Here is a 24607-nt window from a genome sequence, read left to right on the forward strand (position 1 = left end):
TAGAAAAGCCAGTCTTGAGGTATTTAAAATGTAGTACACAAGAAAATGGTTTGGCTTGAAAAGAGCTAACGAAAACAAGTGAAATAAAATTATTATGGCTTACATGACTGTTCCTGTGCTTTTGCGCCGAACCTGTATCCCAAATGGTTTTTTCTGAACTGATACTTCATAGAGTCTTTCCTCCTCCGTGCTCGTTGGGGAGCCTGGGAGATTTAGTGGTACTGGAACCTCATATCGTGCATTTTGATAATCATATATCTATGAAGTAAAAATCGATTCATTTCAATGAATGAGTTGTTTGAAAACTTACCTACAGTGACAGAAATCTGAATTAGTTGAAATGAATACAGAAAATTATCGAAAACACTGATATAAGAGTTTTCTTTCAAGTTGTATTCTTTAACCAATTCTTTTACAGTATTTGGTTTTTTGGGGAAAAAAAAACCTTAAGGATTTATTTTGGATCAGGAATGCTTGCTCTAATCATTTATATATATGAATTTAAAGCACACACCTATATCTAAAATATAGCTATAAAGTATGGTAAATACCTTTCTGATTAAACTTTTAGCCACCTATAAGAGATTCTTTTTAAAGTTGTTTGCATTCTGAAAGCTGACAGAAGTTAGTTTTTGATGCTTGGACATTTTAAGCCATTACACTTCTTTCAGTGTTATTAAATGAAGAGTATTAAATTACAGTTTAAAAAATAATGTATTAAAAATTTTAGAAGTAGAATGATTAATGCAAAAATAAACTGTACAATCATGATAATGCTTATAGATAAATTAACCCCCCAAAATAAAACTACTTTAGTTCCAGAGTTTCTGCTTGACATTACACACATACACTGACATTATGCCTTTGATTAATATAATTTCATTGTAAAACTGAGTACAGAGTTACTGGACAAAAATAGATGCAAGCTAAGAGCAATAGCAAGTAGCTGGTTAGAAGGATGAACATATTTAGGCAAGGGTGCTACTGTCTGTGTAATATCAAATTGACTGTAAACAGCCCTTATAATTTCCATAAGTAAGACCTTTTTTAACCATGGGACATTACATACTCGTAGAAGTTCTGGAATGGCATTACCTTAAATTGCAGCATGTTGTTCAGATGATATTTCACCTCCAAGCGTAGTGTACTAATTGGTGCAGTGAAATTCTCATCTGCCTTGGTCTTGGCACTGTTTAGGGTGAGGTTGGCTGCCAACCCTGATGAGGTGTATTCTACTTTGTCTACAGAGTAGGCATTGTTGGAGCTATAATAGCAGTGTGGAATATCCGAGTTTGATGTTACCTGATGCAAACAGAAATAAGTGACATGTTAGTGAGCTAAACTGGCCTGCTGTATTTTTGTTAGTTATTAGCATGGAATGCAAAACTCCCATGTTTATTGTCTGTCAGGTGTAGAATTTTGGGAAAAACTTAATGCAGCTAGTGAACAATAAAGAAGTAATACAGAATCTATTGATCTCTGCACTAAATCAGATATAATCAAACAATCCAGTGAAGACTGTATAAAGAGTTCAGTCAGGAAACTGAACCCTTACACAATGAAGGCGGATTTAATTTCCCTGTGCCTGTGATCTTCAGCTCAATCCTACAACACAGCATAGTCTTGGCCTGTTGAAATTCCTAAATTCCCATTGCTTTCTGGTTTCTGGCACACAAAAGGGGAAGTGTACAAGATTTATCGGATATTCAGGCAACATCAGATGAGACCTTTCCCATGGCTTTATTCACAAGAATTATCCTCAAAATATCCACTGAGAATTACATCCTATTTATCTAAGGTCTCCTGACAGCAAGATCAGAATTACTCTCAGTTTCCTGCTACAGCTGAGCATAGACACTCAGACTAGGTATTCGGAGGTTAGATGAGCTGGTGTAGGTTAATGCATTACCCTTCCACCTCTGGATACGTACTATCAATTGTGCCTAGTTGTTCAAATGAAACTATGCCTGCTCCGCACTTCTTAATTGCTAATGAGTATTTATTCATCTGTCACCACCAAATTCAAAGCACCTTTTAACTGGAGCAAGTGTTCAAAACATACCCAGCCCATAACAGGACCAGAGCTCCATTTCACATCAAAAGCCATTTCCAACTGTCCAGAATTACAAAAAGTATTCCCAATAGTTCAACAGAATCAGGACGTCCATCAAGCACTTCAGCTGTGGCTGGTTCAAGAGTAGCTAGCAGAGAATGTCTAAGCTGTAAAATTTAGATTTAGAGGAGCACGGAGGAATTTATTTGGAGAGACCCTCTAAAGTTCAACCCTGCCAAGGCACACTGCTCTCGTATGCCATGAGATATTAATAAATAAAACGCTCTGGTAAAGAACTGCATGTCAGGATTGTGATATGGATATACCTCCTCGACACAGATAGAAACAATTAAGTTCACATATGAATCAAAAATTTCTGGAGGATTCAAGGATTTGACTTAAAGTGTGCTTCAGTGACTATGAAGGCGAGAGAACAAGCGGATAAGCCTTGCAGGCCACAGTGCCAGTGAAGCTGAAGATGCTGACCTCAAGTCTATTCTATTTTTTCAAAACACTAATATTGCTTCTTTCCATCTTTCAAAAAATACCACATTTTTTCCTCAATTTCTGATATACTTTGGAAGAGCTTACGTGGTTGCCAGCTCCTTTAGTTTTCGTGAGGTAAATAAATCTGCTAGTACAGGCCAGCTGATGTCTGTGCCCCTGTTCTATTTAAATCTGACAAATCTGCCAGACTGCTTTTCCCACTGTAATATCTGTAAAGAGAAAGCTATGATTCTGGGAAAATTTCTGTCTCGTTAGTTTAGAGAAATCATTTCTACTTACTTCCCAGACACAGCCAAGTTGTTCACATTTTTCTTGTGTTGGATTGGGACTGGGACAACAATTAAACCTTTCATTGACACTCAGTTGTTGAGTCCATGTTACCGTGTAAGATTTTCCCAGTTCAAGCTGAAGTCCTGTTATATGAGCAACCTATAAATATTAAACAATAAATAGTTATTAAATCTCACATCACATTCATCTTTCCTTCAGCCAGCAGCGATGCTGGTCCTCAGGAACAACACATCTTGCTATGTGACAACTCTCAAAAAACCCCTGTCCTGTAGTATTTGATATAGTCACACTTTTACAGATAACAAATTACATGCAACTGATATTCTTGCAGATAAAGGCTGAAAAATTAAGAATCTAAAAAAGGAGTCAATCCCGCAGCTTCCTTGGAAGCAAACAGGAGTAAAGGTAAAGGCACAGCTCCTTCACCTTTTGAAATACGAATGCCAGAGGTAAGAAAATGTTAGAAATATTTCTATTTTTATTCAGCAACTGAGATAACAAACAGGTGCTTGTCATAATTAAAGAGGATGTACAATATAAGTTTGAAGCAGTGCCAGCACTATCCTTAGTGTGGGAAAGCACTTTCATGAAAACTTCTCACTAGCAGCAACACATTCACTTGCTTTGCTCATAAATGCACTGTGTTGCTGCTTTCCTGTATTCATCCTGTGAAAAATTCTGTAAAAAGTTATAAAAGTTTAAACAGGGCGCTTGTTTTTGTTTAATAAAAAGAAAGAAATAAAAAAATCCACCAATGCTCATCTAAACCATAAACATTTTGTATCCTCCTCCAATATCAAACAAAACCACAAAGCCATTCCTCCTCTTGGAAATTAAATTTTCTACATGAATAACTCTGCATAGCTAAACTTTCTGTTGCACTGAGGGTCTGAGAGCAAAACTTAGATGCACTTTTTATGCAGCTGAGTTGAATGCAATAGTACTTTTGTTCTGTAGTAAAATACACAATGTGTTCTGTTGAAATGACATTAACACTGAGTATTATTCTTAGCAACATATAAAGTAAAGGTGATGCAATTTCAAAGATGTTTACGTCCTATTTTTCTGTTATTCTTTTACCTTTTCTAGAGGATAATAGGTGATATTAAGTGGAGAATTTTCCACAACATTGTTCTGAGATACAGTAACTGCCGTTATTTCCTGGAGCACTCCCAATATCTTGATTTCTTCAAATTTCAAGTTGTTTGGATCAGCATAATTGCTGTTTATAGCATTCATTTGTAGAACATTCTGAAAAACAATATAGTGATCACATTCTTACAAAAAAACCCTGCCAAAACCCCTCCCGAATTAACAATTTTTTCTAATTAGATCTTCATGATCTTCATACTGTAGCATAAAATAAGCCTTTTTCCTACCACGTTAATTATTGCACTGCTTGATGTTCTTACCATAATGGTTTTCTAAGACATATATAATATACATTATGCTTCATAGTTGTGGTTCAGCTTCCTTTTTTGCTTGTTTCAAAAATAAGAAAAGGCTGACATGTGTCTGACACGGGGCACGTAATCTGTACTCAGCTGTGATCTCACCTGGATCTAACAAGTGAAAGTTCATATCCACTTTTCCTGATATAAAAATATACCAGTTCCTATTCAAGGAGTGGAACTGTACCACGGCTGTCACACGTGGCAGTGTATAACTTCCTTATTACTCTCCATGTGAAAGTTTATGGTAATATTTAATTTAACATCATTACAGTCACCTGATGTTTTGCCTAAAAGAGTTTCAAACTCCAATAGGAACTGAGCTTTCTTCCTCTACAAATGATTATATGATTAGATACGATTAATGAAAATAATTAACACAAGTGCTTCCACCTTCTAATCCTTTGTGTCCACTCCCATGTTTCTATGCATTCTCTCTCAGCTGTTGCCCTGTTGTTTCACCATGGCAAGAGAAAGAATACCTTTAGCCAATATTATTATACATAAAATATTATCGTATTACTTGGAATCCTTGTCATCATATCTCTGGTCAATATTGAATAGGAACATTATCTGGACTTTACACTGTCATAAATTTACTCTGCCAAGGCAGTTGCAGTTTAAAAAAAAAAAAAAAAACCAGCAAAAAACAAAACCACTTAAAACGATGGCATGAAGTAGATTCTGTGGGTTCAGACAAGGCATAGGTCATCCTGTCACTCTTAGGAAATGTTCAGCTATGTTTTTGCAGTGTACAGAAACTTTTTTCAAATTTCCAATATGTTATTGAGTCCCAAATACTACATTCACCTCCTTTCTCACTCTGTTTTAGCTACCACTGATGCTTTATAGTTCTCTTGCTCAATAAATACTGCTGTTGAGCTTGTTACATGAAAGGGGACAGGAGCTTTTTAGATACTTATATTAAGTGGGACAAGAAAAGACAATAGCAGATTTTCATCCCAGTCAGATTACAGTAATTTGAACATGACTCCTCTTTGACTTTGTCAAATAGCTTGCTTCTCAGTAAATATTACAGGAGAATAAGGAGAGAGAAAAGAATGCCCTTTGAAGATACTCTTGATAAAAACTGAAAATGAAAATAAGATCATTTAAAATAAAATACTTACATTGGAAACTGTAAACTCATAGTAAATGTAGGCTTTACTCTCAGTTGTACCTAAAAGATAAAGAAAGAAGCTACACTTGCTGTGCAGAAAGGAACAGCATTAAAAACCAGTCTGTGACACTGCTAGAGACCGATGAATAGCTAATTATTACCATTCCTGTGTTCAGAGGCTGCACTGAGCCACTCAAATATTTAACTTTGTTTTTGAGGAACTGACAGTTCTCTTATAATTCTTTTTTCCTTAGGGCAGTCTCCCAGGAGACCCAATTTTTCCTAAGTTTTCAAAAAATTATTTGAAAAAAGCTTTTCTAAAATATACTACAGTTTTAGTTTGCTGTTATTCCTTCTTAGCTTCTCTTACTTTTAGAGCTATGGCTCAAGGTTAATCCTTAAAAATACACTAAATAAATGCTTTTCATGCAAAGACAACAATAATATTAACAATCTGTGCCATGGAACCTTAAAAGGGGAAATCACACACCACTGGTAAAAAGAAATACAAAAGTTGAGTCAAGCAGTCTGGCATTTTTTTCCATGTACAAAAAGATAAATACTGTCATCACAAGCAAATTGTAAACGGTTTCCCTGAAAAGACTGCAACCTGTAAGTTTTGGGCAGGAAATAAAATCATAAGATGTTTTATTGTTTTGTTTCTCAACAGAAGTGAGCCCAATAATAGCTTTGTTATTTTAGGCCTTGACAAAGGAGTACACAGGGCTGTCACCCATACGTATAGCAACCACCCAAGGCCTTCAATATTTATGGCAGCAATAATCAGCCAAATCACAGCTCTATTTCTTAGGAACATCCCAAACTTCCACAAAATTTAAAAGAGTAGAGACTTGAAAGTTTTTCTGAGATATATATATTTGATATACTTGAAATAACAAAAGGGAGTTGCAAAGGACAAGTGCAAAGGACAAGGTAGCTACGCAATTAGGAAAGGGGGGGTTGCAATTTTGAACCCCAAGAAGTACTTGGTTTCATGGAATTCCAGTCAGAGCCCTGGGCTCTGCACAAGTGAAACAAACAGATTGTGGCTAAGGATGAAGCAACTAGAGGATGACCAGAAAAACTGGACCACTTAAGGTTTATCAGTGGTGATGTTAATTGACATGAGTAAATCTCTGTCATCTCCTGAACATCTAAAGACCTCTCCTGAAAACATAAATGCCTAGTTAGACACCTTGCCTATAAAATACCACCAGGAATCACTGTCTGCAGGATATCTACCTGATTTCAGGACTATAAATTAAACATGCACATAATCTTGTAGCGTTACTTATTTTACTTCTGTGGTAATGTTATTCCAACCTCATTCTTATCTGCACATTCTTACTGTTGCAGATTTCCCTATTTTATAACCTACACTTTATTCCAGCTAAAGAAAGCTCTGACACTTTTGCCATTGACAGCAGTCTATGGATACAGCAGGACATGAATTAGAGAAGGTTGGGTCTACTTGAAATGCAACAGTATTAACGGGCATGTGCCAGAACCAAAGTCCTTAGCTCTGAACGTTATGGTTCATGGCAAACAAAACAAAAATATCTGTCAAATACTAGTCCTTAAATGATTTTGATACAAGTTTGAGTATTTTGTACAAGTTCTTCAAAAAGTAATTTCAGAGTAACCCTTTGAACTGCTTGCTGACTTTTCTAATGAGTATATAGTAAAGGACAAAGGCTGCAAAAGCAGCCTAAAGGATTTAAGTACCCCAAATCCTTTTAGCTTAATGGAAACAGGATGCCTAACTAAATCCTCAGAAATCCCACAGAAAAGCCCACAGTTCAAGTCACTCCATTTTTCAAAATTTCCCTCATCTCAAGATTAAAATGAAGAATATATCTACACATAATGGAAAGGCTCTTTCTATGGCTCTGGAATGAACTCTGGGTTCCTTAGACATGCATGTAACATGCATGCAACAAAAATACATCGTCTCCAATACCGTATTTTTGGGTTACCAAAATTTCTACTGTTTTCACAAGCAATTTGAATAATTCCAGAGAGTCAGTAACAGTGCTAGTTTTTCATCTTCTACCAATTTTTAGTGTCAAACACTAATTATGTGCGTTCTTGCACCCGTTGAAACTAATTTGGGTATATACCAGAACATATATCCATCTTGACAGCATGGTTTAACAGCCAGCATGCTAATGTACCAAACCTTTACGTATTGAAGGCTATACTGAAACATGAACAAGAAAAAAAATACATTAATAATAGTGTTCCACAGTTTTCCATTTAGAACTGGTGAAAAGTTATTGACACATGAGCAAGTATTCACAGCGTGTTACTACAATGTCTTACTCTTGCTCCATGAAATCAGCAGGAAGATTGAAACCTGTAAGTATTAATGCTTTGCCCATCATAGTTATTGCACTATTGAGAATTGCTCACCTGCAGATTCTCCGTCATCCCAGAACAAGTCCCCAGAAGCTGCATTGTTGTCATCCAGCGCAACTATAAGTCCCATTGGATTCTTGCGGCTGCAGAAAGACGGACTCTCTGTCTTACATGTATAACAAATATCTAAGCAGTCTTAATACATCCTTCATGTTCAACTTCAGAACATGACACTCAGTGCGGTTGCAACGCTTTGAGAATTGCCTTAGATATCAGTCCTTGGTTGCCTTTCCTTTTCATGTAAACAGATTAAAATACATGGCAAGTTTACAAATTGCCATGCAAATAAACCTGTAATTAATCACTGAACTTGTAATATAAGGAGTAGCGGAAGTCTGGTGTGGCTCACAGTTACTCCCATATTTCAGGGTGAAATCTCTAAATGCAAAGGGCTGCTGCTGATTTGAAAGTCCTCAGCCCAGTCTTGGGAAAAAAAAAATAAAAAAGAAAAAATTCCTAACTAACGGTAAAAGCATCTGGTTTTGAAGCATACCTTGCAACGGTTGTGTTAGCTGGCTGCTGAGTAGGGTAAATAAAGCCTCCTCTCAAGTGAAGTCCCAGTTTGTCCGCTGGCAGGTGCATACTGGTCCATTGTTTTCTCACTGACATTTTTGCCCCCTTATTGACAGGGATGTAAAAGAGAACAGGTACTTGTGTTACTCGCTGCTGCGAAAGTTTTCTTAAGTCCTGCATTTCAACTTAATGTTTCCTTTTAGAAAAGGCTTAAGTTATGCAAATAGCTACGTGCAATGGGCACATAAAGGTAAAACAACTACACATCAATATGATCTAATGTCATAAATCAGCATCGCTCATTGTTTAGCTTTGGGTCAGTCAATGCAGAGAGCAAGCCCTGTTGGGAGTCTGATGTGAATATGGGAATCTGACGGGAACAAAGTCCTTTTACACCCATCCAAAGGACCACCACAGCAGAGGGGAAACTCATTTGCAGACGTGAGGTTAGTACCCAATAATTGCAGACTCTCGTGTATTATGACTAGGATTATTCTACTTTATTTCCCACACGGTCTTTGCTCAGCCTCTCTTCCCAGATCCTGTGCTACATTCCACACCTCTGTGCCTTTTTCCTGAGGTGCTGATTCATGCACTTAACCCACCACCCTTCATCCCTTGTCTCACCATTTTCTTTCCTGGGGCCTTTACTTTAGCTCTCTGTCACCTAGGCAGGACTGACAATCTTAGTTCATCACATAGCCGTTTAGAAAATCTCCCATAATTTCCTCTGCATTTACCTACTGTGTCATACTCGTACCACACTGCATCCGGAATATATGCTTGAATTGCATCCACTCCCTGAAAGGTGAACAAAGACACGACTTTCATACCTCAAGGCAACTTAATCGAAGAAACTAAATTTTCCACTAAAACTAAAGTTCCCCTTGAGAAAACCATTGATACTTCTTTTCCAACCTTAATGATTCTATGATGCTATGATTCTTCTCTTGGCTGTTTTCTTTAGTGGTTTTTATGATCATGTCCAGAAAGGAGGACAGCAATCTAAGAACAATTTCTGCAGAGCTACTGGGAGTCAACAGAATCACGGCTCTACAAGGCAGCAGCTCACTGGATGCAACCCAAAGTCACAATGCGCCAAAGCCAGTGGCTCAGATCGTATCCACACGCGTCTCTCCATCTTCTTTACTTTCACATTTTTCTGGGCTGGCGTCTTTCAGATTCTTGCTTTCATTTTATGTATTTAACAAACGTCGTGTGTTTCTCCATGGCATATGCGCTACTGGCATTAACAACCATTATTTACAAGATTCTGCCACAGAATAAGCCACCATCCCTTTGTTTTCTCCTTGCACCACAGACAAGCTGAAATGCAGCAAGAGAAGCTGATTCTGAAGGAAATTCAGAGATGATACAAAGTTGAGGTGAATCGGAATATCAGACCAGACGACTTTGACTCCCTAGAGGACTGGGAAATACGAGTGGGATTTAATAGCACAAAGTGCAAGCCTTTCCATTTTGGCAGTAATAAAAATATGCTGTGGGCTCTCTCGCTGGAATCAACAAAGGAAGGTGGGAGGGCGAGCAAAAAAGCAGCAAAACCAAGGCTTGCTAGGAATGCATCAACAGCCGTTAGTCAGTAATGTGATGTACCCAGGGAAAAAAAAATATGCTAAGGGTCTAGCAAAAAACGTGCTTGCACTGGAAATGGAGTTGTGTAATACTAATAGACAAGGCCCTCTGCAACCTCTTTGCCAACAGAGTTCACAGGTCTGGTCAGGTCTGAACTCTTGTTCAGACTCGACTAGGACCACAGCAAACTTCCTGACATCCTCAGGGAAATGGCAGAGCCTGTTTTTGCCGCTCAGTTTGTTCAGCATAAAAACAGGAGGGAGAGCGTGATTTCAGCAGGAAATGCATATATAGTAGAGAAGCTATAACCTTTAAGCTGAATAACGGAATTGTCTCAAGACTGAACAACAAAGGCTCCGAAGTGGCAGGTGGCTTCTAATCAGAGCAATAAAAGAGTGACAGGAATAGCGTACCTTGGGGATTTTATGCTGCAGTCCCCTGCCAGAGAAAAGAGCTGGAACTGGTGACTCAGCATGTCCCTGTGCCCCCTGAAGTGGTTATGAGATAGACAGCAAACCAGCCAAACCTACCGGGTCAAGTACAGGGGAAATAAGCAGCCCAGGCCCCCACAGGAACTGCCTATCGACACTCCACGTCACTTCATCAGAGTAGAACCTGAGCGAGTGGGAAGGATGTAGCAGTAAGTGGTTTCTATGAACTACACCATCATCAGCAATCCCAATATTTCACATTACTGATTATCTAAAATAATGTTGAAGAGTGTCAGGACAAAAGTGCTGTGTTTTGGTTTTTTTTTTTTTTAATCTGAGTCAACCTGAAGATGAGATGTTAAGGTCTCACTAGTTTAGTTAGTATTTCCTACGCGTGTGTGAAAATGTAGGTGTGCGTGTGTTCTTGACAGAGCTTATCCAGGAGTTTCCAGGCAAGGAAACATGTATTCTAATATGCATATAGCTATATATATATATATAGGTGGAAAATACTTTGACTATCTGACAATAACATCTCATAACAACTCATAGGGTTGACTTACAATAATATGGGGGAATATGCAGAAGTTACAGATGATTTCTGATTACTCCAAAACGGTATTTCATGAATTGAGAAGTTGCCTGCATATATTCCAATGTGCATTTTCACAGCTACATCAGTGTTTAGAAAGTCCCTAACAACATTTAATGTGTCTGGTTTTTTTATTCCTCATAAAACTCTCACAAAGGCTGATCAGGAAACTTACTCATGCAAAACTGGCCGTACAACCGTGTCTCCTTGAGTGTGAGCTTTATAAAAGAGCGTGTATAGGTAGGGCAGCAGAGTGTAGCGAATGTTCAAGTAATACTTGGAGGTTTTGACCAAAACTGAATTGGGTCCAAACACAGCCGGATCCTGAGCCTGAAAACAAATGCCAGATGATTATTATTTTCATCATGCAGAAAACCCTCTGCCAGACATGTGAACAGTGGCTGCTGTTTGAGAGCGGTAGCAATTCAAAGGTGCACATCTGCACGGTGTTTGCCTTCTGGGTGGTGCGACCTGAGGTCCTACTCGTGCAGGCTCCCCATGTTTTGCACTGCGTTCCCTCCTTGCCCATCTGGAGTGAGGGTGCATCAGGGTTAGCCAGGCCTTCATCCTGGTGTGTAGTCAGGTATATGCTAAAGGAATCCTAAGTGCCATTCTGAAGAGCCACACTGCAGTGAATGCTTGCCCTTGGTTGTAGGCACAACCAATGATGATGAAACTGTTGCCAGGTAAGTGTAGTCTCACCTATATGCATTAACCCTTATGAAGCTGAACCTGTCAGATCTAGGATTTCATAGAGTTTATGGTTCTGACGTTTTCAAACTGGTCAACTACACAATCATCAGTGATAGTAATTACTAGTGATACTATTAAAGGGAATGTGGTAGTGTGACACACAGCAATTTTTTAAGAGAAAGCACAACTTACCATGAATCCTTCACAATTGTGATTCCTGGAAAATGGGTAAAATGCTCCTACTTGCATCCATCGTCTGCAAAGTTCTTCTGTGGTGTTGTCAAAGAAACCACAAATATCTGCTCCAATCTTTAAATAAAAACAGAATGTATTGGGTGTGCAGTACACTGCACCTCTGATCTCTATACAAAACTTCTAGTGTTCAGAGATGGATTAATTCAACCTTACTTGCTAGCCAGAATGACTGAGCCATTCAACACATTTGTATCTTTCTTCTTCCAAATTCAGCTATGTGTTAAACTGATCACTAGCTAACACCACCCATCATTCCATTTCTTCCAAACCTCTACCTTCCTTTTTGGTGCTAATATACAAAAATCAGGAAAATAGCTCGAGTCATACAAATTGAAACCATGGAAAGGAATTTGGTTATTCCTTTATAAATGGATGTCTCTAATTTGAAATTATAAGAAAAGGTGTTTCACATTGACCACTAGTGTTTAAAAACTAGGAGAAGTAACAGGTAGCTTGGAATATATAAGATGTTTGTTACCCATGTTAACCTCACCATACACACAGAGCCACAGTAATCAAAATAAGTGGCCTAAACCCAAAATCAATAATCGGGGGGAAAAGAAAGTGTTTAAATGAGATTCCTAAAGGGGATTAATTTGGAGCTGAAAATGTGAGATGGTTATCTGGATAGTGCTTGATGAGATAATCTGTTATCACTGAGGTAGATTTACTGTTTATCCATATGTTTTGAAAGAATGCCACAAACTAATGTCATACATAAGGAATTCCAAAGAGGTTAAAGTCCAGCATCCCAGGTATTGCCCATTTTAAGTGATCCCATGTTGCTGCATTATCTCCCAGCCAGTGTCCTGTGTGCTTTCCTGATCCAGCAAAAGTAGACCTCGAAATAAGGAAGCTTCGTTTTCCAGGAAACAGTGCTTTGATGACTCTTAAAAGGAAATGAGACTGGAATTATGCAAAGGAAAAAATACAGCTTGGACATCAATAGTTTTATATAAGGAGATTTACACTGACTGATTTACAATAATTATTCATCCCAGGGATGTAAACTCCCTTACAGTTAACCAGGGGTCTTTTAGCAAAGTTCAAGACATGAGTTTTAAATAATCTTTCTGTACAGCTATGACAACCAAATGTGTGGCACTTACTGCCAACTTTAGTGAGGAGATTTTGCCTTAGCTGCACTGGGTTAAATACAATACAGTATTTTCCAGGAATTTAGAAATTGTGAAGTGAAATCTTTTGCCATTTTGGAAAATGCAGGCCACATACCGCTCTGAAACCTTTTTGTAAAGATTTTAGGATGCATTCCTTACTTCTGTGTTGATATGGCCATGGAATATCCATAAAGACTGTGGACATCATAATGTTTCCCCCAGTTCTGCACTGCATCCATACAAAGTGTCTTGGAAAACATGAGCTTATCAAGAATACCTTCAATAAAGGAATACAAATATAACTTTTAAAGTACATTTTTATTATGGATATTTCCAATCTTTAATGCACATTCATGACATTCAAGCCCTTTTTTATCTTCAATGTTTTCACTAAAGCCAGGATTATTACTACAAAACCAAAGTGCTACTCTTGGCTGCCTGTTTGATTCCCCTTTGCTCTGTGACTTTTTCTACTTTTGATCTTTGCACCTATGCAAGGAATAACTGAGAACTATGGTCTAAATTCCTAAACCATTGTCTGACAACACGTTGGCAATGGTTACTTGAACCTAATACTTAATATAAACTACGAACTCCATTTTATTTCTGTATACATCTTGAAAACTACTGATAGTGAAAGAAGATTGTTATATTATCAGACATAATTAAAGCAATGACAATATTCAGTAATAGTTTGAAAACCAAAAAAAGCCACTTACATAAACCACGCTTTCAACGAGGCTCAAAGTATACCGGTATTTTCTGTCAATAGTAATGTTCAAACCTCACCCATAAGAACTACGCTAACATCACTTTGCATCCTTGTAGCCAATTGCACAGTAATTCATAAAGTTTTTGATATTTTGCTTTCTCATTAAAGTAGATGGACTTACTGGGAGTGAACGGAGGATAGTTTAAGTCATTCTGTGCACAACCCTTTTTTGAGCCTTTGATGAAGTTGGATACTTCATTCATATCCTGAAAAGATAAGAAGCAGAATGTAATAAAGTTTCCTCAAGTACATTTTCCTGACAAAGTCTTATGTTCTATTCTCTTATCCTTTAAGGAATAATTACTTAGAACTAGTACCATACAGTTAGGCACGAACCATATAACTCAGGTACTGACCTGGTCCATTCCTGCATTAATAGAGGTCTTGGTGTTGGACAGACTTTTATATGCAGGTGAGCATCATGTTACAAGAGCTGCACCTTATCCCTCCACAGAAAGAATCTGCAAGAAGTGCTCATGTATACATTGTCCCTACCTATGACCAGCTCCACACATGTCTCAAGGAAATGTGTTTGGGTTCGAGCACATATTTGGAGAGAAATGCAAAGCCAGCAAATGTACACTGTGACTTTCTGTCAAAATACACCAGGTGACTAGATATGTTTAAACATCTCTTTTATAATACTTTCCAAGCCATTATACTTTCAAACTTTGCTGTTTCCTTCCATTAATATTTTATTTGGCAGTGCTGTAAGTGCACTTCTGTGTGCATCCCTGAATGTGCTGCAAGAAAAGCATGCATGGAAGAAGAGAGCAAATCTATCAAGGAGCACTGTAGTCTTGTAATGAATTTGCTTCATTCAAATTATTTGCTCACTGTAAGAGAGCTGTGCAGTCTTACACTTCATAGGTTGACTTGATGGGACCACCGCGTCAGCAAAAATAAGTGAGGAAAAACTCATTCTATCGCATAGCAGCCTAAGGACTGTATTTTGCCATACAGGTTAATTTAAAATTGTTACAGCTTTTTTAAAATGGATGGCAAAATATTCAGTAGATTTTTGTTTTCTTTCAAAATATTTAAGAAAGAGGAAGTAGGAAAACCACAAAAAGAATAAAGGGAAGAAGGCCCTGAGACAGGGATTGAGAAGTTTAAGTACAGATTTCCTTCAGGCACCCATTCTTAGATGTTCCTTTAAAGGAACAGGATGTTCCTTTAAAAAACTAATCTGGCAGTCAAAATGTTTCTTAATCCCTTCTGATTTCCATGAACTGTACCTAAAATCCACTGTGCTAGAATCTATTTCAGTCCATTTGTCAAAAAGCCTGTCTAGGGACCCTGATTTTTCCAAATCCGGATTTGGAATGGCAATTGCAGATTCAATAACCAGAAATTCCATGAGCTACCTGAAGCACAGGTACATAGGTTATATGTATGCAGGAGCTGTTTAGGACACATTCACTGAGCAGGTATGCAGACCTCCAAATATTGCCGCTGTGAGTACAGGAGTGTGATAGCATTTCCCTTTATCAGTTGAAGCATTTTAAAGTGCCACTAAACATCCAGAAAACAGCACACTGATCGTTTAAATGCCATGATTAATGATTCAAATTAAAATTTAAAATTCAACACCAGAAGACATAGACATCCTGCACTGATTTCAGGCTAGTTACAGTAAACATCCCTTTCAAATTCAAAGCCAATTGGTTTTTATAAACATCTATCCTTGGTTATTTTAAAAAATAAAAATAAAATGAAAATTCTGAATTACTTACAATCCAGATCCCATCATACGGCACTACCTGATAAAACTGTTTACATTCTTCCACCCACCAGCTAGTGCAGTCTGGGTTGGTGAAGTCTGGGAATACAGTTTCCCCTGGCCACACCTGCAATATTAAAAGGGAGATAATTAATTAAACTTTTAATGATATTAAAAAGAGTTCATAGAATCATAGAACAGTCCAGGTTGGAAAGGACCTTTAAATATCATCTGGTCCCGCCTTTCATGGGAAAGAGAACCCAGATGAGATCATCCAGCACCCTGTCCAAACGCATCTTGAAAACCTCCAGTGATGGGGATTCTACCATGTCCCTGGGGAGGGCGTTCCATTGATTCATTGTTCTCACTGTAAAAAATTTCCAGTGCAATTTGTACCCATTGCCCCTCGTGTTCTCCATGTGCTTCCTTATGAAGAGAGAGCCTCTGTCCTCTTTGTAGCTGCCCTTTAAGTACTGGAATCCTGTGATGAAGCCCCCCCTGACTCTTCTCTAGGGAGAAAAGACCTAACTCCTTCAGTCTTTCCTAACAGAGCAGGTTCTCCCGCCCTCTGATGATCTTTGTGGCCCTCCTTTGGATCCTCTCCAGTCTGTCTGTCTGTCTGCATCTTTTTTGATCTGTGGGGACTAGAACAGGACAGAGTACTCCAGGTGCAGCCTGACAATCAGAGTAGAGCGGGATGATCACATCTTTATCCCTGCTAGCAGTGCCCCTGTTGATGAAGCCCTGGATCCTATTTGCCATCATTGCTACAGTAGCAAACTGCTGACTCGTGTTCAGCCTGCTGTCCACCAGGTTCCCCGTCGTTAGCTGTTGAGGGCAACGCTAATCTAGTGCTCTGATGAAGACTGTTGAACAACAAACTGCTAGAGTGACAATACCTTGCTTGCAGAATAGAAGGCAGAAAGAGTATGAGTTTCTTAACTCTGGATTTTTCAGTTGCTTTTCTTTTAAGTCATACAAAGAACAATACAAACCAGAACAATTTCTCAATAGAAGTTAAAACGATAAATTAAAAAGATAATGTGAGAGCTGGCTCTTCAGTCACAACAGAAAATAAATAAGAGCTGGCTAATGAGTTGTCCCTTGAGCCTTTAAGCTACCTTATTTTTCCTTTTTGTTTAACATAAAAAATTGAAAAAAAAAAATGAGGAAAGGTTAAGAAGTATCATATCCTAAATGAGACCTTACAAACTTAGTCCTCACTGACAGGTAATTTTACTAAAAGAAGCAATTTAGAAAATGAGAGTATAAAAGGAGCCCCCTAACCTAAATTAAACCATAAGAGTGACAACAGACCAAGTTGAAATTCATAAAAATGCAATTACCTCCCCAAGTAATGGTGTTACTCCATCTGATTCATTAACCCAGACTTTTCTTCTCTCTCCCCTGACATAGCTTCCATATGGACTACCATCAACTAGATTTTGTGTGCTAATAGCAGGATCCTAAAAAAATTAGAAAACAAAAAATAAGAAGAAACCAGGATACAGTCATAAATTATTATAGAATACTAAAATGTTAGGCAATAATTGTAATAATTATATAGAATAGGTAAAGAATAATATAAATAGTTATAATGATAGTATTTACAAGGGAAAAAGAAATAGTTAAATGCTTACCAATATGATAATATATTTCTGTCCATAGTCATGCATATAAGCTGCAAATTTAGGGAGATCTCGAAACTTCACTTTGTCATAGGTAAAATCTTTCTTTTCCTCCATGTAGTCAATATCAGTGATCTGAGCATCCTGAAAGAGAAGGGAGTTCAGCTTTAACATGAGAAGTGATATGTAAAGGTTTTGCGTATTAGTCCAACAAAATTCCTTCTGACAATTCCCCTTTCTCCTTTAGTGAATTTACTGCTGGGACTTTACTGCAGCCTGGCAGAAAGTATGCTGTCGGGACCACTTGCAAACAATGTGCATCTCATCTCATTTTTACAGCCCCAATTAATGATACTGATACACCTTTTGTGCCTAAAAAGACCTTCATTTAACATTAATAGAATTTAAATTACTGTATATATTGGCATCCTTTCTAACAGCCCCTGGATGTGGCTATTTCATTGCAGCTGCCTGACTTGAAGAGCTATCCCCTTAAATCCAAACATTCCTTGCTCAACTCTTAGCTTAACATTAGGGTATTTTTATTGTATTTAAGCTATCAGGCTAATGTAATCTGAAATCTAATTTTAAAAGTCAGATACACTTTACCTTTGGCTGTCAATTAAGAATAATATATGGTTCCATAACTGTCCACAGGACAATTTTAAAAAAATTTCCTGGATTAGGTAGCATGGGAAGATAAGTGGATATAGTTGAAAAATATAACTGAAGAAGTATTATCATAAAGTGATGAAGTATAACTTACTGTAATTAAGCCCTGTCATGTCCCACATTCGGATAATGGGTCTGCCATTAAAATGCATAAATACCTTTGACACCAGCAAATATTAGAAAATATTTATATTAGAAATTTACTAATTTAAACTGATGTGAAATGGACCAGTTGCAGAACACCATGGTCAGGACCTATGGGTCATTTCTGCTGCAGAGCTCTACCTTTACAGGGGTGCTGTCTTCCTCAAGCCCCATACTTACATAAGGGAGTCCAATTGCCCTGTTCCTCTCCACAACTCTCTTCACTTCATCCAGAGACCCATAATTCCAGCGGCTGAGCTGGAAACCCAGGCTCCAGTAGGAGGGCAATGCCGGCAGTCCCACGAGCTGCAAGTTGAGAGCAAAAATCCCATGCACCATCAGTGGAACCTGCCTGTGTCACCTCAGCACCTGTTCCCCTAGATCCATATTCCTCAAATCTCTTTGAATAATACACACTAAGTTTGCATGTGTGAAATGAGTAGCCCATTCCCAAATGCAATATTTTTATATGTTCTTTTGTTTTATTTTGTTTTAAGAAATACAAATATTTTGGGATAATGACCATTCTTTAAGGTGTCACTGAAACGTAAGCGGATCTCAAGAAGTACAAAAGACATCAGTGATATCTTATGACTATAAAAGCATGACATACCCATAAGCACATTATCTACCCTAAAGTATTGTGACATGAACAGGAATTTGTCCTTATAACAAGAGTGAGCCTCAGCAAGGAAGCATAAGTTACTCCATATAGACCATCTCTAGCTCCAATGACTGCTGTGTAAATCAGTCAGGCCAGACAGACTGATGAATTTAGCAGCTACAAAATTCTTGGGCCTTGAGCTGATGCATGGCCTGTGCTCCTGCATCTCCAGCAAAAGTAGTGCTTAAGTTTCAGATGCCTATGTGGGCTGGCTAAAAACATCTATACTCCAGCTAGTGACTACTAATGACAGCAGTCACATTAGGGACATACTAACAGCTATTCTTAGTTAAATATATACTGAGTATACTTTGAGTTAATAGATAACAGAGTGAAGATACACTGTCATATAAAGCTGTGGAAAAAAAACCCAACACACACACACACACACACAAAAAAGCCCAGACAAACAAAAACCCTCAAAAAGCCCCAAGCACTTTTAAAAATCTGTTCAATACATAGTCTCTCTGGCTAAAGGTACCTTCAGGTACTCCTGGACTACTTGCTCTGGAGTGTTCCCCAAGAACACATAGAAGTCAAGGATCCCACCAATGGTTCTGTAGGTCACTGCTGGGGCAGGCTGCACCACAAACTCTGCCAGACAAAAGCGCACAAAACCAATTCTGAACACTAGCTAATTCTAAAACAGCTTTGTAATTTTATAATAAATGATTAGAAAATTTAAGAAAAAAAACAAACAAACAAAAACCAAAACAAAAATACCTAGGAAACCCAAAGCCATTAACTAAACTGGCAGTGAAGAGGAAATGTATTCAGATGACTCTCTTAAATGTCTATATTTCCATTACTTTGCATGTTACAGAGGAGAGAATCAGAAGAAATCCAACGGCTCAACCTTTTATCTTTAAATTTTTAGTACAACTTTCCAGCCTCAAGAGATTTGAAGAGCTCTGTAAAGCATACATATATGCATGCTTATCTGAAGAGACTAAAGGGCAATTACTTTCAAGTATTTTGCTCACTCCAAATTTAGGCTCCTATTCTAGCATCCTGCACATCCGCACAGATCTGCACAGGCTTTGGATGGGTTTCTTACCCTCGGTTTCCAGAGCAATCTTTATGTTAACTGTGCGCTACTTACTGCTTACACCGTATACGCCAAACAGTACAGTTTTGATCCCAATCCCACAAATCATTTAAAAAGATATTTAATTGCAACACACAGAGCTACAGAGAAAGCTTTCTTACCCATGGCATTGCTATTCATTAGGAAAACACCAAAAGAGGCTCCAGTGCTGTCTTCCAAACACAGGAAGAAAGTTTGAACTCCATATAAGTTATGCATTGCCTTAAAGGATAAAAGAGAAAAACTGATTAAAATCTAATAACATGATCTGTTCTGGGATATTTCAACATGTACCCCGGGTAGAATCTGAAACTTCTCAAAATATTGCAAACAACAATAAAAATCCTGACACCATCCTACTGTTCTGTTTTCTCTTTCCTGGCATTCTTCTCCTTTATGAGAACATTTTCCATTAAAACAAAAGTTTCCCCAAATATATACGTAACATAAGCAAGCAGATGTGATGGAACTTCAGGCCAGCCTGTATATATTGCAGTACTATTGCAGTACAGGTCACATCAAGTGAACAGTAGAACTGGAAGGGTGTTTTCATCACCTTTCACCAGAGATTAGTTTTTACATGTAATCTATATTTATATTCATCCTGCAAGGCAACCATTTTTGTGTCTAATCTGATCTATGGAAATAGGAGAGTGCCTTGCTTTTTTTTTTTTTTCTTTTCTAATGTTTTTTTTCCCACTATTATTAGCAACAAACACCTTAGAAGTGATAACAATCATCGTAATAGTTATGCTTATTCCCCTGCAAAAGAAAACAGAACAAATTAATGAGAAGTAGAACTTGAGCAATTTGAAATAAGCCTAACTTGTTGACTGTTGACTTAATGAGTCAACACTCATTAGAGCCGTTCAGGTAAGAACTATCTTCAGCCAGAAAAGACAGTGAGAAGGTCTTTCAAGGTTAGGGGTACGAATTCCAAAATATTCATTAATTACATGCAGTGGTCTCTCCCCCTGGTTTCTGTTAGTATAGCTCCTATTTCAGCAAAACGCTGCCGTGCTCTCTCAAAGTAAAGCATGTGGGTTGTTGCTTTATAAAACTGAGGTAATAACAAGAAAGAGTCCCACAATTTCCAAAAATGGGTGCTCCGGAAATCATTTTGGAAAGAGACAGCCATACAGACTATAGAAACAAACAACTGCTGACAGACGTATTTTATCTTGTAAAGAGACAGCTGTTAAAGAGACCTTTTCCTTCATTTGCCGAGCTACAAGGATGTTAACTGAAGAAGCATGTGTCATCTGTACTGAATGCTGCACACAGCAATGCATTAGCACATATTGTTATTTATTTACCAGTAGAATCTGAATACTCTCATATATTATTTTTTATCAACTGGTTTTCAACTGCATGTCAACACAAAAATCAAAATATTTATAAAAACCTATTCCTCAGGGAACTTTCATCAGTACCACCTAGCTTTTAGTAATAACAGGCAGTGCCTGAAAAGTCTTTGATGAAAAACTCAATGGATATTATTAATGTGTCTACTGCATAACAGGCTTGGATTCCAGATGTCATCTGCAAATAATGAAACATAGTAAAACCAGTCCTTACTCCAGAGGGGCCAATATCTCTGCTGAACATAGGCCAGGTTTTCCAGTTAACATCGTGCCGGTACTGCTTATGCACGTGCTCTCCCACACCATATATGTTGCTGCTAGGTAGTTTGATTGATAGCTGTAAAAACTGGTCAGCATACTGCAGAGGTCCTATGGTGGTATCAAACCTGATGAAAAAAGTTAAAAAATAAAAAAGTACTTTACTTTTTTATCGTTGCAGTATCTGCAGTATCTGCAGTATCGTTGCAGAATCGTTGCACTAACTGTTTCTACTCCTGTTCGTTAGAGCTAGATGGCAGGTTCAGGTCTCCATCCAGTGACCTGAAGGAGAGGGAGGTGGGACAGTGCTGGGCCGGAGCAGAGTGACACTTGCACAGATGAGGAGATGAGAGTGCCTATTGATCCTATTGAAACCTCTCATACAAGTGGCCCATCTATTGTCAGGGGTACTGCAAGGCAATGGACTCATTGGTTCACCCTCCTTCCTTTATCTCTGCTGAGCCATTGCAGCTGTATCGGTGAACCACACTCCAGACTCCCCTGACCAGCAAAGCTTCAGGTCGTGACCCCACCTGTGGTCTCCGATGGTGCTGTCGCAGGCATCCTCACTCCTGACAGATGGAAGGGACCATCTGTAGGGATCTTTTTCTACTGCCAGGTGTGTCCCACAACACAGCAAAAATGTGGCCATTTTCTGTCATGTAACATCAATGCCAGGATTTTGGTCATGTTTATCTTAGAGTTAAACCAGACTTAACTAGAGAGCAATTGGAATGAAGCTGATCCTCAGATTTGGAGGTTTTCCTCAGCTTCATTAAATCAAGGGCTTACAGGGATCTGCAGAAACACAGTCTTTCCCCAAAAGCAGAGAAAATGACTGACTGTGAGACGACAAACTACCTCGACATGTATTAACATCATACACAATCCCAAAGGAATATGCTTTTATCTACTCACTTTATGTAGTTTTAATTAGAAAGTCTTTTTACAATTGTATTTTCATGTGATATTTGTGACACTTAACACTCACGATGTTCATACAGAGGAGAGCAACGCAACTTTCTCTTGACTTATGCAAACACGGCCGCATTAATTTTAAGGGGCTTTACAGATGTATTAGTGCACTATAACTACATTTATCACGATGAGTATGTCATTATCAGTAAATGTTTTTACGCATAAAGGGGTCCTTAAACTATTAAATAAATGCACAGTGCGTTGGTGATTACAAAGACTGCACAAACAGGAGACAAAACCAGGGGAGTTGGGGCTTGCTACAAGTTTAATGTCCTCATATTCCCGTTTCTTTTTTTTTTTTTTTTTTAATTAAAGATACTAACTCTTGAAAGCGCCTTTGTAAGTCAAATCCTCAACTGACATGTTCCTGTCCAGTTTTAAGGATTCCAAGGACTATCTTGCCCGTCTGCTCACAAACTCCATTGCAACTAGCTTGGTTTGGAGGGGAAAGTCCATATTTCCAATGAAACTATGGCAGTCTTTCAGGCTGCCTGCAAACGATGATGGCGATAGGCCAGTCAGAACTGTCTCTCATTTGGGGGCTCCAGTATACGACTGATGATGGAAGGCCGTACGCTTTATGACTGTCTGGATAATTAGGACTTTTGTTATGAACTGCAAGATGAACCGCACTTCCGATGTGGCCTCCCTTATGTCTGGTTGTTGAAGAGCTGGGGGGAAGCACTCATCTTGTGTAAACAAACATATCAAGGATTTCTCTCAGAGGGGCTGCCCTTACCCCAGCTGACAACAGCTTTCTTTGAGATGCTCACGCTCAGAGTCAAGCACCACTGTAATGTTTTTCTTTACAGACAGAAAATGCAGCCACTTTTATCAAATTCAGCAACAGCCCAAGGAAAATACAGACAATCTTCCAGAGCACTCTTCCAACATGCTTCTATTGGGCTAGATGTCTTGTTCCCCCTCCACAGACCTGTTCAATCAGTCATGCACTGCTGAATACCAAGTCCATCTTTTGTGCTCTCTATAATGGCAAATCAATCATTATAGAGGATTCTAAGCAAGAAAACAATACGAATAAGAGCACAAAAGTAATCGCTAATTAATTAAACTGGAAGCATTGATAATCCAGCTGGCCTAGCACTCTGACAGGTAATCATTCTTCGACTGATTTAATAAGCATGTTCATCCTGACACTTCCCCCTTCTAATGGGTCTTAAAGCCACGCCGTTAGGGTTGTAGGCTTGCTTTATTCCTTTATTTATAGCACCTAAATGGGATGAAAGCATTCCATCTACAACGCCGTCAAATATTTCACTTACAGCAATCCACGACCAGCTGATCGGTGGCTTGTACCGGCTATTCTTGGATATCACAGGTGTAAAGGGCAACCTGGTTTTGGTGATTCAGGCCTTCAGCATGATTGCAACAAAGATGATAAACAACACAAGGAAGAGTGCTCCCATGCAATTTGAAGCACTGGCAAGGAGTCCTTCAGATAATAAAAATTCCCCAAACTGATAGAACAAAGCAGCTGCAAAGATTTCCCTAGTATTGGAGGAAAGGGAACAGAGAGCCAGACCAAAACGCTTTTAGACAGAGCTCTCTGTATCACAGAATGTGAGGGCACCTCACACACGGCGTCTTGGACATACATTGCCTGTGTGGTAACACAGGCTGTCAGAGAAAACCACGGACATCCGTGTTATCCAGAAAAAGCACCAGCGTTACTTACAGCACTCTGCCGTTGCTCACTCTGGTCACCGCGATGCCAAAGGGGTTCTGCTTCACGTCCACTTTGTAGTTTAAATCGGAGGCTGCGGATCCAGTGAAAGATTGCACGTGCTCGTGGGGGACTTCAAATCTTTGTGTTTTAGGATCAGTGATCTGCACATATTTAAACAAGAGAAGTGTTGGACTTTTAAAAACAAATGTCTAATTCAAACACATTCCAGCATTAACATAGAGTTCTGGCTTAGGATATTCCCAGCCCTATCTCAGTCTCCCTTTCTGCCTTCATTGTTATTAATTTCTAACTTTCATCAATCATTTTCAGCTACTGAAAATTTGAGAGATATGGATTTGATGGATAGACTGTTGAGTGGATGAGGAATTGGTTGGATGGTCACATCCAGAGGGTAGCGGTCCACATCTGAATGTCCAGATGGAGATTGGTGAAAAGTGGTGTCTCCAAGGCATTTGTACTGGGGCCAGCACTGTTTAATATCTTCATCAATGACTTAGTGGGATCGAGTGCACCCTCAGCAAGTTTCCTGATGACACCAAGCTGAGTGGTGCAGTTGACACACCTGAGGGTTGGA

General features: G+C 38.6%; 1 protein-coding gene across 2 annotated transcripts in view; it reads right to left on the reverse strand.

Annotated features, from left to right (window-relative positions):
* Positions 1 to 24607, reverse strand: part of SI (sucrase-isomaltase) — an 86338-nt gene that overhangs the window by 20658 nt on the left and 41073 nt on the right. The window contains exons 6-27 of one of the 2 annotated variants that reach the window (XM_064457925.1): positions 24022 to 24173; positions 21304 to 21475; positions 19848 to 19947; positions 19120 to 19232; positions 18155 to 18280; positions 17171 to 17302; positions 16877 to 16996; positions 15544 to 15657; positions 13929 to 14013; positions 13195 to 13312; positions 12635 to 12806; positions 11855 to 11971; positions 11145 to 11299; positions 10477 to 10561; positions 9098 to 9154; positions 8334 to 8458; positions 7835 to 7923; positions 5433 to 5482; positions 3932 to 4102; positions 2840 to 2989; positions 1096 to 1302; positions 104 to 258 (exon numbers count right to left, since the gene is read on the reverse strand). In XM_064457925.1, the coding sequence (XP_064313995.1) occupies positions 104 to 258; positions 1096 to 1302; positions 2840 to 2989; positions 3932 to 4102; positions 5433 to 5482; positions 7835 to 7923; positions 8334 to 8458; positions 9098 to 9154; positions 10477 to 10561; positions 11145 to 11299; positions 11855 to 11971; positions 12635 to 12806; positions 13195 to 13312; positions 13929 to 14013; positions 15544 to 15657; positions 16877 to 16996; positions 17171 to 17302; positions 18155 to 18280; positions 19120 to 19232; positions 19848 to 19947; positions 21304 to 21475; positions 24022 to 24173 (2765 nt within the window). The remainder of the gene's footprint in view (positions 1 to 103; positions 259 to 1095; positions 1303 to 2839; positions 2990 to 3931; positions 4103 to 5432; positions 5483 to 7834; positions 7924 to 8333; positions 8459 to 9097; positions 9155 to 10476; positions 10562 to 11144; positions 11300 to 11854; positions 11972 to 12634; positions 12807 to 13194; positions 13313 to 13928; positions 14014 to 15543; positions 15658 to 16876; positions 16997 to 17170; positions 17303 to 18154; positions 18281 to 19119; positions 19233 to 19847; positions 19948 to 21303; positions 21476 to 24021; positions 24174 to 24607) is intronic. The other variant, XM_064457926.1, reaches the window with a different exon arrangement.

The sequence above is a fragment of the Phalacrocorax carbo genome, chromosome 7, assembly GCF_963921805.1.
Source record: "Phalacrocorax carbo chromosome 7, bPhaCar2.1, whole genome shotgun sequence".
Classification (NCBI taxonomy): domain Eukaryota; kingdom Metazoa; phylum Chordata; class Aves; order Suliformes; family Phalacrocoracidae; genus Phalacrocorax; species Phalacrocorax carbo.